The 18200-nt window shown below is 56.8% G+C and overlaps 1 protein-coding gene across 4 annotated transcripts in view; it reads left to right on the top strand.

Annotated features, from left to right (window-relative positions):
• The first annotated feature begins 5519 nt into the window (after window positions 1–5519).
• PLEC (plectin) overlaps window positions 5520–18200 on the top strand; it is a 335144-nt gene continuing 322463 nt past the window's right edge. For 3 of the 4 annotated variants that reach the window (XM_075352743.1, XM_075352741.1, XM_075352740.1), the window contains exons 1-2: window positions 10889–10936; window positions 12677–12872. In XM_075352743.1, the coding sequence (XP_075208858.1) occupies window positions 10904–10936; window positions 12677–12872 (229 nt within the window). In that variant the 5' untranslated portion in view covers window positions 10889–10903. Of the gene's footprint in view, window positions 5647–10888; window positions 10937–12676; window positions 12873–18200 lie in introns of those variants that run through there. The other variant, XM_075352742.1, reaches the window with a different exon arrangement.

Genomic DNA, 18200 nt, shown 5'->3' with positions numbered 1-18200 from the left:
CACGCTGCACCGGTTCTCAGTGTATGAGCTCTTGATCACGTCGTAGGTTCTGCCACCTATTCCGCTCTCCAGGAGTTTCAGGAACAGGCCTGGATGCCACACTGAGTCAAAGGCCTTTTTGAAGTCCACGAAACATGCAAATATTTTCCCCTGTTTTTTGTCGTGGACGTGGGTCTTGATGAGGCTTTGCAGGGTGTAAATGTGGTCCGTGGTGCGGTGGTTTGGCATGAACCCAGCTTGGCTTCTGCTGAGGACGTCACCCTGGGTGAGGAAGGCGATAATCCTTTTATTAATGATGCTGTTAAACAGTTTTCCCAGAATGCTGTTGACACAGATCCCTCTGTAGTTTGCTGGGTCATATCGGTCTCCATCCTTGTAGATGGGCGTTATGAGACCTTGATTCCAGCTTTGAGGGAAGTAGCCGGCACTCAGGACGTGGGTGAATAGTTTAGCCAGTGCTGCATGAATATCTGGGGAACTGCATTTGATCATCTCTGGCAGGTGCCGTCACTGCCCGCGGCCTTCTTAGATTTTAGCAGTTTGATTCTGTCTTTTATTTCCAGCACACTGATTGGTATGTCCAGAGGATTTTGAAAGTCCTTGATTGTCTCCTCCATGTCCCCTCAGTTTAGTCATTAGATGCTCTTGTTCTGGGGTTAGGTCGTCTTCTGGGATATTCTTGTAGAGGCCCTTGAAGTAGCTGTGCCAGATGTTGCCATTTTGAATGTGGAGGGTACTTTGCTTGGGACTTGTACCGATATGGCTCCATGTCTCCCAGAATGAGTTATCCTGGAGGGAGTCTTCGAGCTGCTGCAGTTTGTGGGAGATGTGCTTTTGTTTTTTCTCCTTGAGGGTTCGCTTGTATTGCCTCTGTAGGGTGTCATGGACCACTCTTAGCTCCTTGTTGTCCGGGTCTCTGTGTTTTTGATTTGAGGCTATTCTTAGGGAGTTGCGCAGTGCCTTGCATTCTTTATCAAACCATTTTTGGCCTTGTTTATTTGTAGGTCTCTTGGAGTTGGTCCTTCTGAGGTCTGCTAGCTCTGCCATGGTATATAGGATGTTATTAAAGTCGTTTACTGCCAGGTTGACCCCTTGCTGGTTTGATGTATAGGGTTTTGTGTGAAAGTTTACAAGCAGCTCTTTAATCTCTGTTCTGTTGGTCGTGTTGGTGTATTCAATGGCTAACTGTTTGGACCACTTGAAGGATGGTGGCAAATTGTGGAGACCGCTCAAGTGGGGCTTTTGTGTGGGTGACTTGTCCGTGGATCTCAGGTACAGCAGTGTCTGGTTGTGGTCTGACATGTGGTGTCGGGGGTGACTATGAAGGCATTCATGTTTGCTGGGTCCATGTCTGTTATGGCATAATCCACTACACTACTGCCCGTGTGGGAGTTTAGTGTAAATCTCCCTAATGAGTCCCCCCTGGTGCGCCCGTTCAGTATATGCAGCCCCAAGCTCCGGCACAGGTTCAGCAGTTTTCTGCCGCTTTTATTCACCACTCTGTCATAGCTGTTTCTTGTTGTCTGTACTGAGTCTCTGTAGAAGGGCTCATCTCCCAGGACGTATGTGTTTCCGTCAGGTGACAGGTAGTCCTTCTCTGTACCTGTCCTGGCGTTCAGGTCTCCACAGATGAGCACCTTACCTTTGGACTGGAATTGGGCAGCCTCCCTCTGAAGTTCCTCGTAGATGTCCGGCTTATAGTATGGGGATTCTGATGGAGGGATGTAGGCTGCGCAGAGGTAGATGTCCTGCTGAGAGGTGAGGATGGAGCTGCTTATCTGCATCCAGATATGGCTTTCTCCTCTTTTTATTGCCTTGATATGTTCTTGGATCTCCTCCTTGTACCTGCTCTCTCTCTCCTCTGCTCTCTCTCCTCTGCTCTCTGTCTCCTCTGCTCTCTCTCTCTCCTCTGCTCTCTCCTCTGCTAGCTCTCTCTCTCCTCTGCTGGCTCTCTCCTCTGCTGTCTCTTTCCTCTGCTGTCTCTCTCCTCTGCTAGCTCTCTCCTCTGAGCTCTCTTCTCTCCTATGCTCTCTCTCCTCTGCTCTCTCTGTCCTCTGCTCTCTCTCCTCTGCGCTCTCTTCTCTCCTCTGCTCTCTTCTCTCCTCTGCTCTCTCTCCTCTGCGCTCTCTTCTCTCCTCTGCTCTCTCTCTCCTCTGCTCTCTCCCCTCTGCTCTCTCTCTCCTCTGCTGTCTCTCTCTCTCTCCTCTGCTGTCTCTCTCCTCTGCTCTCTCTCTCTCTTCTGCTCTCTCTCTCTCCTCTGCTGTCTCTCTCTCTCCTCTGCTGTCTCTCTCTCTCTCCTCTGCTGTCTCTCTCCTCTGCTGTCTCTCTCTCTCCTCTGCTGTCTCTCTCCTCTGCTCTCTCTCTCCTCTGCTCTCTCTCTCTCCTCTGCTGTCTCTCTCTCCTCTGCTCTCTCTCTCTCTCCTCTGCTGTCTCTCTCCTCTGCTGTCTCTCTCCTCTGCTGTCTCTCTCTCCTCTGCTGTCTCTCTCTCTCCTCTGCGCTCTCTCTCTCTCCTCTGCTCTCTCTCTCTCCTCTGCTGTCTCTCTCCTCTGCTCTCTCTCTCTCTCCTCTGCTGTCTCTCTCTCCTCTGCTGTCTCTCTCTCTCCTCTGCTGTCTCTCTCCTCTGCGCTCTCTCTCTCCTCTGCTGTCTCTCTCCTCTGCTCTCTCTCTCTCCTCTGCTGTCTCTCTCTCTCCTCTGCTGTCTCTCTCTCTCCTCTGCTGTCTCTCTCTCTCCTCTGCTCTCTCTCTCTCCTCTGCTGTCTCTCTCTCCCTCTGCTGTCTCTCTCTCCTCTGCTCTCTCTTCTCTGCTCTCTCCCCCTCTGCTCTCTGTCTCCTCTGCTCTCTCTCCTCTGCTGTCTCTCTTTCTCCCCTCTGCTCTCTTCTCTCCTCTGCTCTCTCTCTCCTCTGCTCTCTCTCTCTCCTCTGCTCTCTCTCTCCTCTGCTCTCTCTCTCCTCTGCTCTCTCTCTCCTCTGCTGTCTCTCTCTCCTCTGCTGTCTCTCTCTCCTCTGCTGTCTCTCTCTCTCCTCTGCTGTCTCTCTCCTCTGCTGTCTCTCTCTCTCCTCTGCTGTCTCTCTCTCCTCTGCTCTCTCTCTCTCTCCTCTGCTGTCTCTCTCTCCTCTGCTCTCTCTCTCTCTCCTCTGCTGTCTCTCTCTCCTCTGCTCTCTCTCTCTCTCCTCTGCTCTCTCTCTCTCCTCTGCTCTCTCTCTCTCTCCTCTGCTCTCTCTCTCTCCTCTGCTGTCTCTCTCTCCTCTGCTCTCTCTCTCTCCTCTGCTGTCTCTCTCCTCTGCTCTCTCTCTCCTCTGCTCTCTCTCTCCTCTGCTGTCTCTCTCCTCTGCTGTCTCTCTCCTCTGCTGTCTCTCTCTCCTCTGCTGTCTCTCTCCTCTGCTGTCTCTCTCTCCTCTGCTGTCTCTCTCCTCTGCTCTCTCTCTCTCCTCTGCTGTCTCTCTCCTCTGCTCTCTCTCTCTCCTCTGCTGTCTCTCTCTCCTCTGCTGTCTCTCTCTCTCCTCTGCTGTCTCTCTCCTCTGCTGTCTCTCTCCTCTGCTCTCTCTCTCCTCTGCTGTCTCTCTCTCTCCTCTGCTCTCTCTCTCCTCTGCTGTCTCTCTCTCTCCTCTGCTCTCTCTCTCTCTCCTCTGCTGTCTCTCTCTCTCCTCTGCTGTCTCTCTCTCTCCTCTGCTCTCTCTCCTCTGCTGTCTCTCTCTCTCCTCTGCTGTCTCTTCTCTTCTCTGCTCTCTCCCCTCTGCTCTCTGTCTCCTCTGCTCTCTCTCTCCTCTGCTGTCTCTCTTTCTCCCCTCTGCTCTCTTCTCTCCTCTGCTCTCTCTCGTCCTCTGCTCTCTCCTCTGCTGTCTCTCTCTCCTCTGCTCTCTCTTCTCTGCTCTCTCCCCTCTGCTCTCTCTCTCCTCTGCTCTCTCTCCTCTGCTGTCTCTCTCTCTCCTCTGCTCTCTCTTCTCTGCTCTCTCCCCTCTGCTCTCTTCTCTCCTCTGCTCTCTCTCCTCTGCTGTCTCTCTCTCTCTCTCCTCTGCTCTCTCTTCTCTGCTCTCTCCCCTCTGCTCTCTCTCTCCTCTGCTCTCTCTCCTCTGCTGTCTCTCTCTCTCCTCTGCTGTCTCTCTCTCCTCTTCTCTGCTCTCTCCCCTCTGCTCTCTGTCTCCTCTGCTCTCTCTCTCCTCTGCTGTCTCTCTTTCTCCCCTCTGCTCTCTTCTCTCCTCTGCTCTCTCTCTCCTCTGCTGTCTCTCTTTCTCTCCTCTGCTCTCTCTTCTCTTCTCTGCTCTCTCTCCTCTGCTCCCTCTCCTCTGTCCTGTGTTTTTTCTTCCAGGATCTGGGGTGTGGTCGGATCCTCTTTTGCAGGCAGCTGTAGGTTTCTCGCTATAGCAGTTGATGGATGTGCTGCTGGCCCTCGTGCTCCTGTGTGGGCGGCCCCTGGGGCTGGCTCCTCTCTTGGTGCTCCTGTGTGGGCAGCCCCTGGGGCTTGCTCCTCCCTCGGTGCTCCTGTGTGGGCGGATCCTGGGCCAGCTCCTCCCTCAGTGCTCCTGTGTGGGCGGATCCTGGGCTGGCTCCTCCCTCAGTGCTCCTGTGTGGGTGGTTCCTGGGGCTGGCTCCTCCCTCGGTGCTCCTGTGTGGACGGATCCTGGGCTGGCTCCTCCCTCAGTGCTCCTGTGTGGACGGATCCTGGGCTGGCTCCTCCCTCAGTGCTCCTGTGTGGGCAGCTCCTGGGGCTGGCTCCTCCCTCAGTGCTCCTGTGTGGGCGGATCCTGGGCTGGCTCCTCCCTCAGTGCTCCTGTGTGGGCGGTTTTCGGGGGGGCTGGTTTCTCAAATGTGGACAGGTCCCGTGAATGGCTCCTCCTGTGTGGGCGGCTCCTGGGCTGGCTCCTCCCTCATTGCCCCCTGTGTGGGCGGTTGCCAGGGTGGGGGCTGATTCCTCATGTGTGGGCGGCTCCCGTGAATGGCCCCCCCTGTGTGGGCGGTTCTCGGGCTGGCTCCTCCTATGTGGGCGGATCACAGGCTGGCTCCTCCCTCGGTCGCACCTGTGTGGGAGGCTCCCGGGAGCTATTTTCCTCTGTGTGGACGGCTCCCGTGAATGGCTGCTGTGTAGGAGGTTGTCGGGCTGGCTCCTCCCTCGGTGCACCTGTGTGGGCGGTTTCCGGGGGCTGGTTTCTCCTGTGTGGGCGTGTCCTGTGGCTGGCTCCTCCTTTGTGGGCGGATCATGTGGCTGACTCCTCCTTTGTAGGTGGTTCCCATGGGATGGCTCCTTCTGTGTGGGCAGCTCCCTGGGCTGGCTCCTCCCTAAGTGCTACTGTGTTGGCGGTTCCCGGGGGAGGGGGGGCTGGTTTCTCCAATGTGGGCGGCTGCCGTGAAATGGCTCCTCCTGTGTGGGCGGTTCTCGGGCTGATTCCTGCCTCGATTCACCTGTGTGGGCGGCTCCCGTGAATGGCTCCTCCTGTGTGGGCGGTTCTCGGGCTGGCTCCTCCCTCGGTGCGCCTGTGTGGGCGGCTCCCGTGAATGGCTCCTCCTGTGTGAGCGGTTCTCGTGGCTGGCTGCTCCTGTGCAGGCGGCTCCCGTGGCTGGCTCCTCCTATGTGGGCGGATCACAGGCTGGCTCCTCCCTCTCTTGCTGTGGATGGATCTTGCGGTGGTCTCGGGATGCTGATGCTGCGGTGAGCAGAGGGCGGGGGTGAATGATGGGGTGATCGGAGTCCGGGAGGGTCCCCGTCTCATGCTGGTGTTGGGGTCTCTGCCCCCAATAATAATGGTGCAGAAGCCGCAGTACAGAGGCGTCTCCCCCACACTGCGAGGCGGAGGGGAGGGGGGTACAGCTATTAACCCTTCCTGCGCCAGAGCTGCATACAGCACTGCAGACTGAGGAGGCGGAAGGTGAGCAGTGTGCGGCATCTGCACCTGTGCGCCGGGCTGTGGCCCCTACACCACTGTGCGCCTCCTGTAGATCGGACTGTGCCCCCCGTACATTGCTCTGTACCTCCCCCCGTGCACCTCTCTGTCCCCCCCCCCCTTGTACACCTCTCTGTCCCCCCCCTTGTACACCTCTCTGTCCCCCCCCTTGTACACCTCTCTGTCCCCCCCCTTGTACACCTCTCTGTCCCCCCCCTTGTACACCTCTCTGTCCCCCCCTTGTACACCTCTCTGTCCCCCCCCTTGTACACCTCTCTGTCCCCCCCCCCTTGTACACCTCTCTGTCCCCCCCCCTTGTACACCTCTCTGTCCCCCCCTTGTACACCTCTCTGTCCCCCCCTTGTACACCTCTCTGTCCCCCATGCTGTACACCTCTCTCTCCCCCCCCGCTGTACACCTCTCTCTCCCCCCCCCGCTGTACACCTCTCTGTCCCCCCCCGCTGTACACCTCTCTGTCCCCCCCCGCTGTACACCTCTCTGTCCCCCCCCGCTGTACACCTCTCTGTCCCCCCCCGCTGTACACCTCTCTGTCCCCCCCCGCTGTACACCTCTCTGTCCCCCCCCGCTGTACACCTCTCTGTCCCCCCCCGCTGTACACCTCTCTGTCCCCCCCCGCTGTACACCTCTCTGTCCCCCCCCGCTGTACACCTCTCTGTCCCCCCCCGCTGTACACCTCTCTGTCCCCCCCCCGCTGTACACCTCTCTGTCCCCCCCCGCTGTACACCTCTCTGTCCCCCCCCCGCTGTACACCTCTCTGTCCCCCCCCCGCTGTACACCTCTCTGTCCCCCCCCCGCTGTACACCTCTCTGTCCCCCCCCCGCTGTACACCTCTCTGTCCCCCCCCCGCTGTACACCTCTCTGTCCCCCCCCCCGCTGTACACCTCTCTGTCCCCCCCCCCGCTGTACACCTCTCTGTCCCCCCCCCCGCTGTACACCTCTCTGTCCCCCCCCCCGCTGTACACCTCTCTGTCCCCCCCCCCGCTGTACACCTCTCTGTTTCCCCCCCCGCTGTACACCTCTCTGTTTCCCCCCCCGCTGTACACCTCTCTGTTTCCCCCCCCGCTGTACACCTCTCTGTTTCCCCCCCGGCTGTACACCTCTCTGTTTCCCCCCCGGCTGTACACCTCTCTGTTTCCCCCCCGGCTGTACACCTCTCTGTTTCCCCCCCGGCTGTACACCTCTGTCCCCCCCGGCTGTACACCTCTGTCCCCCCCGGCTGTACACCTCTGTCCCCCCCGGCTGTACACCTCTGTCCCCCCCGGCTGTACACCTCTGTCCCCCCCGGCTGTACACCTCTGTCCCCCCCGGCTGTACACCTCTGTCCCCCCCGGCTGTACACCTCTGTCCCCCCCGGCTGTACACCTCTGTCCCCCCCGGCTGTACACCTCTGTCCCCCCCGGCTGTACACCTCTGTCCCCCCCGCTGTACACCTCTCTGTTTCCCCCCCGCTGTACACCTCTGTCCCCCCCGCTGTACACCTCTGTCCCCCCCCCCCCCAGCTGTACACTCTGTCCCCCCCCCGGCTGTACACCTCTGTCCCCCCCGCTGTACACCTCTCTGTCCCCCCCCCCCCCCTGTACACCTCTCTGTCCCCCCCCCCCCCCCCCCCCGCTGTACACCTCTCTGTCCCCCCCCCCGCTGTACACCTCTCTGTCCCCCCCCCCGCTGTACACCTCTCTGTCCCCCCCCCCCGCTGTACACCTCTCTGTCCCCCCCCGCTGTACACCTCTCTGTCCCCCCCCGCTGTACACCTCTCTGTCCCCCCCCCCCGCTGTACACCTCTCTGTCCCCCCCCCCGCTGTACACCTCTCTGTCCCCCCCCCGCTGTACACCTCTCTGTCCCCCCCCCGCTGTACACCTCTCTGTCCCCACCCCGCTGTACACCTCTCTGTCCCCCCCGCTGTACACCTCTCTGTCCCCCCCGCTGTACACCTCTCTGTCCCCCCCCGCTGTACACCTCTCTGTCCCCCCCCCGCTGTACACCTCTCTGTCCCCCCCCGCTGTACACCTCTCTGTCCCCCCCCGCTGTACACCTCTCTGTCCCCCCCCGCTGTACACCTCTCTGTCCCCCCCCGCTGTACACCTCTCTGTCCCCCCCCGCTGTACACCTCTCTGTCCCCCCCCGCTGTACACCTCTCTGTCCCCCCCCGCTGTACACCTCTCTGTCCCCCCCGCTGTACACCTCTCTGTCCCCCCCGCTGTACACCTCTCTGTCCCCCCGCTGTACACCTCTCTGTACCCCCCATACACCTCGGTGTACCCCCCTGCTGTACACCTCTCTGTACCTCCCCTTGTACACCTCTATGTACCCCTTCTGTACACCTTGGTGTACCCCCCCTGTACCCCTTTCTGTACCCCTCCCCCCCGTACACCTCTCTGTACCTCCCCTTGTATATCTCTCTGTACCCCCCCTGTACATCTTGGTGTCCCCCCCCGTACTGCTCTCTGTACCACCTGGCTGTACACCTCTGTGTACCCCCCTGTGCACCTCACTATACCCCCGTACACTACTGTACCCCCCACCATACATTGTTTTGTACCCCCGTTTGTTTGGTTCCCCCTTTACACTTCTGTGTACCTGTTCTGTACCCACTGTACACTACTCTGTATCCCCCCGTACATTGTTCTGTACACCCCTAAACTGTATTGTACACCTCTCTGTGGCTCTAATTGTGAACTAGCCAGAATATCCTGCAGATTGTGGCACCTGTACACCAGCTGTGATCCTTGTGGATTGGACTGTGTCTTCTGTGTGGCCTGCAGGTGTTATTATAATGGCTGCTGTGACCTCTCCTGAGTGTCAGCTCTTGTGCAGTGGCCGCTCAGTGCCCCGGCTACCTCTGTGCTACGTGTGTCCGGGCAGGCTGCTCGGTGCCCCGGCTACCCTGTGTTACGTGTGTCCGGGCAGGCTGCTCGGTGCCCCGGCTACCCTGTGTTACGTGTGTCCGGGCAGGCTGCTCGGTGCCTCGGCTACCTCTGTGTTACGTGTGTCCGGGCAGGCTGCTCGGTGCCTCGGCTACCCCTGTGGTACGTGTGTCCGGGCAGGCTGCTCGGTGCCCCGGCTACCCCTGTGTTACGTGTGTCCGGGCAGGCTGCTCGGTGCCCCGGCTACCTCTGTGTTACGTGTGTCCGGGCAGGCCGCTCGGTGCCTCGGCTACCCCTGTGTTACGTGTGTCCGGGCAGGCCGCTTGGTGCCCTGGCTACCCCTGTGTTACGTGTGTCCGGGCAGGCCGCTCGGTGCCTCGGCTACCCCTGTGTTACGTGTGTCCGGGCAGGCCGCTCGGTGCCCCGGCTACCCTGTGTTACGTGTGTCCGGGCAGGCTGCTCGGTGCCCCGGCTACCCTGTGTTACGTGTGTCCGGGCAGGCTGCTCGGTGCCTCGGCTACCTCTGTGTTACGTGTGTCCGGGCAGGCTGCTCGGTGCCTCGGCTACCCCTGTGGTACGTGTGTCCGGGCAGGCCGCTCGGTGCCCTGGCTACCCCTGTGGTACGTGTGTCCGGGCAGGCTGCTCGGTGCCCCGGCTACCCTGTGTTACGTGTGTCCGGGCAGGCTGCTCGGTGCCTCGGCTACCCCTGTGGTACGTGTGTCCGGGCAGGCTGCTCGGTGCCCCGGCTACCCCTGTGGTACGTGTGTCCGGGCAGGCTGCTCGGTGACTCGGCTACCCTGTGTTACGTGTGTCTGGGCAGGCCGCTTGGTGCCCTGGCTACCCCTGTGTTACGTGTGTCCGGGCAGGCCGCTTGGTGCCCTGGCTACCCCTGTGTTACGTGTGTCCGGGCAGGCCGCTCGGTGCCCTGGCTACCCCTGTGGTACGTGTGTCCGGGCAGGCCGCTCGGTGCCCCGGCTACCCTGTGTTACGTGTGTCCGGGCAGGCTGCTCGGTGCCTCGGCTACCCCTGTGGTACGTGTGTCCGGGCAGGCTGCTCGGTGCCTCGGCTACCCCTGTGGTACGTGTGTCCGGGCAGGCTGCTCGGTGCCCCGGCTACCCCTGTGGTACGTGTGTCCGGGCAGGCTGCTCGGTGCCTCGGCTACCCTGTGTTACGTGTGTCCGGGCAGGCTGCTCGGTGCCTCGGCTACCCCTGTGGTACGTGTGTCCGGGCAGGCTGCTCGGTGCCCCGGCTACCCCTGTGGTACGTGTGTCCGGGCAGGCTGCTCGGTGCCTCGGCTACCCCTGTGGTACGTGTGTCCGGGCAGGCTGCTCGGTGCCCCGGCTACCCCTGTGGTACGTGTGTCCGGGCAGGCTGCTCGGTGCCTCGGCTACCCTGTGTTACGTGTGTCTGGGCAGGCCGCTTGGTGCCCTGGCTACCCCTGTGTTACGTGTGTCCGGGCAGGCCGCTCGGTGCCCTGGCTACCCCTGTGGTACGTGTGTCCGGGCAGGCTGCTCGGTGCCCTGGCTACCCCTGTGGTACGTGTGTCTGGGCAGGCTGCTCGGTGCCCCGGCTACCCCTGTGGTACGTGTGTCCGGGCAGGCTGCTCGGTGCCTCGGCTACCCTGTGGTACGTGTGTCCGGGCAGGCCGCTCGGTACCCTGGCTACCCCTGTGGTACGTGTGTCCGGGCAGGCCGCTTGGTGCCCCGGCTACCCCTGTGGTACGTGTGTCCGGGCAGGCTGCTCGGTGCCCTGGCTACCCCTGTGGTACGTGTGTCCGGGCAGGCCGCTCGGTGCCCTGGCTACCTCTGTGGTACGTGTGTCCGGGCAGGCCGCTCGGTGCCCTGGCTACCTCTGTGGTACGTGTGTCCGGGCAGGCCGCTCGGTGCCCCGGCTACCTCTGTGGTACGTGTGTCCGGGCAGGCCGCTCGGTGCCCCGGCTACCCCTGTGGTACGTGTGTCCGGGCAGGCGGGGCTCCGCTGTGTAGTTAGGAGGAAGTGAGAAACTTGTGGTTAATTTCTTGGTGACGGCTGATATGAGTCCGGAGTTGGTCACGTGACTGCGCTGAAGCAGCGGGTGCTGTGTATACGGAGGTGGTCTTCAGCCCCTCGGACCCCACAGACACCCCACAATCACTACAGATGACTGCAAGGCATGGACGCCTGTATGTGCAGGTATTAATCCTCAGACCTTCACCTCCATCCAGAGGCTTCTGTATGTCATGGCAGGGCCCCAACCCTGAGCAGCTGTTTACAGCACTGCTGCCCCTCTACATGGCCGTAGGGAGTGGAGTATCGGGGTCACTAATCCCATTCCCCAATATCTGCACTCTTGGTTATATCCTTATTTTAGATCAGTGGTCGCATGGCCCAGAAGTCTGTACATCTGTATCTGTGATGTCACACAATATGACGGTGTTCTCATGTGAACCCCCCCCCCGCTGCACGGCTCCATGTACCTCTGGTATTTCCTCTTGTCATTAGGTAATGATGCTATATGTGTGTGTAGGTGCTACACAAGTAACTCCAGGCCCATACACCCCCATACAGACGCAGCGGAGATCTCCAGGCCCATACACCCCTGTACAGACACAGCGGAGATCTCCAGGCCCATACACCCCCATACAGACGCAGCGGAGATCTCCAGGCCCATACACCCCTGTACAGACACAGCGGAGATCTCCAGGCCCATACACCCCTGTACAGACACAGCGGAGATCTCCAGGCCCATACACCCCCATACAGACACAGCGGAGATCTCCAGGCCTATACACCCTTGTACAGACACAGTGGAGATCTCCAGGCCCATACACCCCCATACAGACACAGCGGAGATCTCCAGGCCCATACACCCCCATACAGACACAGCGGAGATCTCCAGGCCCATACACCCCCATACAGACACAGTGGAGATCTCCAGGCCCATACACCCCCATACAGACACAGCGGAGATCTCCAGGCCCATACACCCCCATACAGACACAGCAGAGATCTCCAGGCCCATACACCCCCATACAGACACAGCAGAGATCTCCAGGCCCATACACCCCCATACAGACACAGCAGAGATCTCCAGGCCCATACACCCCCATACAGACACAGCAGAGATCTCCAGGCCCATACACCCCCATACAGACACAGCAGAGATCTCCAGGCCCATACACCCCCATACAGACACAGCAGAGATCTCCAGGCCCATACACCCCCATACAGACACAGCAGAGATCTCCAGGGCCATACACCCCCATACAGACACAGCAGAGATCTCCAGGCCCATACACCCCCGTACAGACACAGCGGAGATCTCCAGGCCCATACACCCCTGTACAGACACAGTGGAGGTCTCCAGGCCCATACACCCCCATACAGACACAGTGGAGATCTCCAGGCCCATACACCCCCGTACAGACACAGTGGAGGTCTCCAGGCCCATACACCCCCATACAGACACAGCGGAGATCTCCAGGCCCATACACCCCTGTACAGACACAGCGGAGATCTCCAGGCCCATACACCCCTATTACTATTGCACTATATTATTGAATCCTCAGTCTCCTGAAAATTTGACACCTTTTATACACTGATTATGAAAAATGACTAAATGCAGCAGAGACGTCCGTTTTGCCCAAAATGCCTTCCTAGGAGGTCAGAATGGACGATCTATGGTACAGAGACGCTCTGTGCAGTGTTACTGGGACCGTTCATGGCTGTTCAGACCTCGTGCTGCTGCACAGCTGACAGCTTGTTACAGTGTATCAGACTGTCCTTTGTCACAGCAGCTCACGTCTCCTGTGCTGAACTGTGTGCTGGTACACTGTAACGAATCATCACCTGTGTCAGTGATGCTCCAGTGTTGGTCGGACCCCACTCGGTGTTTCGGGTGATCTGTGTGTAATGGCAGGTCTTCTCTTACAGGGGCTGATGTCTCTGGACAGGAAGGAGCGGACGCGGATGGCGGAGGACAGCTCCAGTGCCAGCAGTGGATCCCCCACCCTTGGAGACACTCTGCCCTGGAACCTATCCAAGAACCAGCGGGTGAAGAGGTCGTCGTCCGTCTCAGGAGGGGGCACCGTGCTGGACGCAGCTGAGAGGGCGGTGATACGGATAGCCGGTAAGAACAATGCCTTATTATAAGTTCTCATAGATTATTGTCTCAAATCCTCTGTGCTGACGGAGGTCTATGTCCTGACCATTCTGTGTCTGCACAGCTCACCTGCGCCAAAGTACCACCCCCTCCCCCAACATCCTATGCAAAAAGGAACATCGGGGATTTGGCTGACCCTTGGTGGTTTGGGGGTGGACAATCGAGGTGTGTGTTTATCTTCTATGTGTAATTCTTGCTTCGTCCTGACAGCAGAGGTGGTGCTAGAGAGCAGGACTGAGACAATGTCTGTGTTTATGGACGGTGGAGCAGGAGTCAGCATGGTGGATGCTCGGTTGGTTTGTAAGGACTCATGGGCTTAACGGCAGTGTGTTGGCTAACCCCATCTCCATCTATGCCATTGACTCAGCTCCGCTTGCTCAGGGATGCCTGACACGGATGGTACATGATATAAGACTGAGGGAAGGCCCCTGCATTATGGAGTAATTTCCTGCTATGTCCTGGGGGGGTCTTCCCGCTCCTATTGTACTGGGTCTACCCTGGTTGGTGAAGCATAATCCAGTAGTGGATTGGCAATCCAGGGAAATTGTGCAGTGGGGAAACTACTGTATTGATTATTGTTTGAACACTTCTCTCTCTGCGGTCTCTGAAATCCTTACCTGCATTTTTGTCTTATTTTGAGGATGTATTTTCGGAGAGGGGGTGTCAGGATTTGCCTCCCCATCGTGTATATGACTGTCCCATTAATCTGCTTCCGGGAGCAAAACTACCCAAGTCCAGACTGTATAATCTTTCTGGCCCAGAGAGACCGGCCATGAAAGATTACATTGCTGAGAGTGTGGAGAAGAGACACATCAGACCTCCTCTTCACCCGTGGTGGCAGGGTTCTTCTTCGTTAAGTAGTAAGATGGAGGTCTCCACCATTGTTTGGATTTTAGGAGATTATCGTTTGAGACCCTTAGGCGGGCTTTGCACGTTGCGACATCGCAAGCTGATGCTGCGATGTCGCACGCGATAGTCCCCGCCCCCGTCGCAGGTACGATATCTTGTGATAGCTGGCGTAGCGAAAATTATCGCTACGCCAGCTTCACATGCACTCACCTGCCCTGCGACCGTCGCTCTGGCTGGCGACCCACCTCCTTCCTAAGGGGGCGGGTCATGCAACGTCATAGCAACGGCAGGCGGCCAATAGCGGCGGAGGGGCGGAGATGAGCAGGATGTAAACATCCCGCCCACCTTCTTCCTTCCGTATAGCCGCCGCCGGCAGGTAAGGAGATGTTCCTCGCTCCTGCGGCTTTACACTCAGCGATGTGCGCTGCCGCAGGAACGAGGAACAGCATCGTACCTGTCGCGGCAGCGTAATTATGAAAAAGTCGGAGCCTGCACCGATGATATGATTACGACGCTTTTGCGCTCGTTATTCGTATCATCTAGGATTTACACACGATGTCGAAAGTGACGCCGGATGTGCGTCACTTTCGATTTGACCCCACCAACATCGCACGTGCAATGTTGCAACGTGCAAAGCCGCCCTTATCCTCTCCCTCTGATTCTGGATCTATTTAACCAGACTGAGGAGCTAAGTGGTTCTCTAAATTGGATTTAAGGGGGCTAAAATCTGGTTATAATTAGAGAAGGGGCTGGATGGATAACGGCTTTCAATTCACCTAAGTGTCACTTCGAAAGTCTGATCATTTTTGCATTGCATATTGCGTATATAGATATTCGACTTTGATTTTTATCCTTTTGATATTTTTCAATCATTGTCTATTGACTGGTGTTTATTTTTATATGATGGTAAGGTATACGTTCATACGATTAAAGTCTGATCATGCCATTTGGTCTCACTAATGACCCTGCCGTTTTCCAACATTTTGTGAATGATATTTTGCACCATTTGGTGGGCAGGTTTGTTGTGTCTTCATATCGGGGGAGTAGATCAAGATATTGTCCAAATAAACCACATCATTTACAGGTAAAACAGGTATTACAGATCTTGAGAGAGAAACTGTATGCCAAACTGGAGAGGTGTGTGTTCATTGTCCAAGAGGCACCATTTCTGGGATACTTGTTGTCGTCTTCAGGTTTTCGGATAGATCCTGAGAAGGTCCGTGCTGTACGTGACTGGGATCGTCCAAAAAAACTGAAAGCGTTACAGTGCTTTCTAGGATTTACCAATTTTTACTGGAAATGTATTCAGAATTATTTGCTAATTATTATTAATTCTAATTATAACAATTATAATAATATGTATAATATATTTATTTATATATAATTATATTATATAATTATATTATAATGTTTATAATATAATTATAATAATAATATAAAATATATATAATAATTATAATTAATTATTATTTGGTAAGCCTTTCACTGACATGACAAAGAAAAGGTCGGATTTCTCTAAATGGTCAGACTCTGTCCAGCAGGATTTTTCCTCTTTAAAAAGATGTTTTTCCACAGCACCTATACTCGGGCAGCCTGAAGTTTCAGTCTTTTTTATTGTGGAGATCGATGCATCTGAGGTGGGGGTGGGGGCTGTGTTGTCACAAGGTCCGTCTCCTGGTAAATGGTGTTCATGTGATTTATTTTCCAAGAAATTGTCTTCAGCCAAAACAAACTATGATGTTGGTAACAGGGAAGTCTTGGCAATTAAGTTAGCTCTCAAAGAATGGCGTCATTGGCTGCAGGGGGCAGTTCATACCATTATGGTAATCACAGACCATAAAAACCTGTCATATCTCGAGTCTGTCAAACGTCTCAATCCCAGGCAGGCTAGATGATATACATTTTTTTACCAGATTTAATTTTACTGTCACTTGGTTAAAGACACCCAGGCAGATGCATTATCCCGGAGCTTCCCTGGTGGTAGTGATCATGTGAACCCTGTCTCCATTTTGCAGAAAAGTGTGGTCGTGTCGGCCTTGTGCTCAGACCTAGAGGGGGAGGTGTTGGAGGCTCAGGGGGATGCCTCGGCCTCTTGCCCTTCAGGGAGGGTGTTTGTGCCACCAAATCTGCGCTGTAAATTAATTGGGGAATATCACAATTCTGCACTTGCAGGTCATACAGGTAGTAAAGCAACCTTGGACCTCCTGTTGTTGTTTTTGGTGGCCGAGGTTGCATCAGGATGTGGTTGACTGTGTCTGCTTGCAGTATTTGCGCATGTTCCAAGGTAACACATACTCGTCCATTGGGATCTCTCCTGCCATTGTCTATCCCGAATAGACCATGGATGCATTTATCCTTGGATTTCATTACTAACCTGCCTTTTCTCTGCAGTAAAACGGTGGTCTTAGTGGTTGTCCATAGGTCCATTTCATCGCGTTACCAGTACTTCGTAATACCGAGACTCAGGTGTTCATCAATGAGATTGTGAAGCTTCACGGGGTTCCTTCCGACGTGGTCTCAGATCGGGGAACTCTGTTTCCAAATTTTGGAAAGCATCTTGTGCTCGGCTTGGGGTGCAGTTGTCTTTCATCTTCAGTCGAATGGGCACACAGAGCGCATAAATCAGAATTTGGAAACTTAACTCAGGTGCTTTGTCTCCGAGAACCAGGAGGATTGGGCATCTTACTTACCATTGACCGAATTTGCTTTAAACAATCGTCACCAGGAACCTACTGGCAAGTCACCATTCTTCGGTGCATACGGTTTTCATCTGCAATTTGGTACCTATAGTGGTTGAGGGGCTTCAGGAGTTCCTGAGGAGGAACGTTTTGCCTCATCGCTCTCTTCTGTATGGCAGGGGTTCAGAGTGATTTGAAACTGATGGGAGACAGATCCGGACCTGGCAAGGGTTTTTTGTCATGCAAGTGTGAATGACTGTGTGTGGTTGTGAACCAGGAATATCAAGTTGAAGGTTCCTTCCTGGAAGCGGGGACCTAGGTTTATTGATCTCTGTAAAGTAACCGCCATCATTAACCCAGTAGCATTTCGTCTGGAGTTGCCTGAGGCTCTTAGTATCCATAATGTGTTCCACAGGGCACTGCTCGAGACGTATGTGGAACCTTTTGAGCCATGCCCCTTGCCTCCGGCCTCAATCATGGTTGATGGGAATTTAATTTCAAATAGCTCAAATTGTTGATTCTCATTTTCTACGTCGTTCCCTTCAATACGTGTTGCACTTGGGTTACAAACCAGAGGATGTGGGTCCCAGCATCGGATGTGAATTCCATAAGATTGGTTCATTCATTTCATGGTGCCCATCCAGATAAACCTGGTCCTGAGTGTTCAGAGACCACTCGTAGAAGGAGGGTACTGTCACGGGTGACACAGTCCTGTGGTGTCCGGCTGTAGAAAGTCGCAGCATTTGGCTACAAAAACTGCTCCCGAGGCCCGTGCACAGATGGAGCTCTCGGCTTAAGATCTCATCTGTGCACGCGCCGCCTCTAGCCCATTGATCTCCCACCAGCGTACTTAGGGAAAATGGCGCCTGGAGGTTTTCTGTGTGCAGATGAGATCTCGGCTTGTCACTGAGTCGATAGCTCAATCTGTGCACACGCTGACTCCGTGCCCCATTTTCTTTGAAGCCCGTACCGCCGACAGTTTCTGAAAGTTGTCTACCTCACAGCATCTGGGACACCCGCCGCCCGCAGCATTGACCTGCTCCACCACCGCCTCTGCCTCCTGTTACCCCGCTCCTCCACCACTGCCCCTGCCTCCTGTGACACCGCTCCACCACCGCCCCTGCCTCCTGTGACCCCGCTCCACCACCGCCCCTGCTTCCTCTGACCCCGCTCCACCACCGCCCCTGCCTCTTGTGACCCCGCTCCTCCACCATTGCTCCTGCCTCCTGTGACCCCGCTCCTCCACCATCGCTCCTGCCTCCTGTGACCCCGCTCCTCCACCACCCCTGCCTCCTGTGACCCCGCTCCTCCACCATCGCCCCTGCCTCCTGTGACCCCGCTCCTCCACCACCGCCCCTGCCTCCTGTGACCCCGCTCCTCCACCACCGCCCCTGCCTCCTTTGACCCCGCTCCTCCACCACCGCCCCTGCCTCCTGTGACCCCGCTCCTCCACCACCGCCCCTGCCTCCTGTGACCCCGCTCCTCCACCACCGCCCCTGCCTCCTGTGACCCCGCTCCTCCACCACCGCCCCTGCCTCCTGTGACCCCGCTCCTCCACCACCGCCCCTGCCTCCTGTGACCCCGCTCCTCCACCACCGCCCCTGCCTCCTGTGACCCCGCTCCTCCACCACCGCCCCTGCCTCCTGTGACCCCGCTCCTCCACCACCGCCCCTGCCTCCTGTGACCCCGCTCCTCCACCACCGCTCCTGCCTCCTGTGACCCCGCTCCTCCACCACCGCTCCTGCCTCCTGTGACCCCGCTCCTCCAC

The sequence above is a fragment of the Anomaloglossus baeobatrachus genome, chromosome 6, assembly GCF_048569485.1.
Source record: "Anomaloglossus baeobatrachus isolate aAnoBae1 chromosome 6, aAnoBae1.hap1, whole genome shotgun sequence".
In the NCBI taxonomy this organism is placed as follows: domain Eukaryota; kingdom Metazoa; phylum Chordata; class Amphibia; order Anura; family Aromobatidae; genus Anomaloglossus; species Anomaloglossus baeobatrachus.
This window is presented reverse-complemented; position numbering and strand designations above follow the sequence as displayed.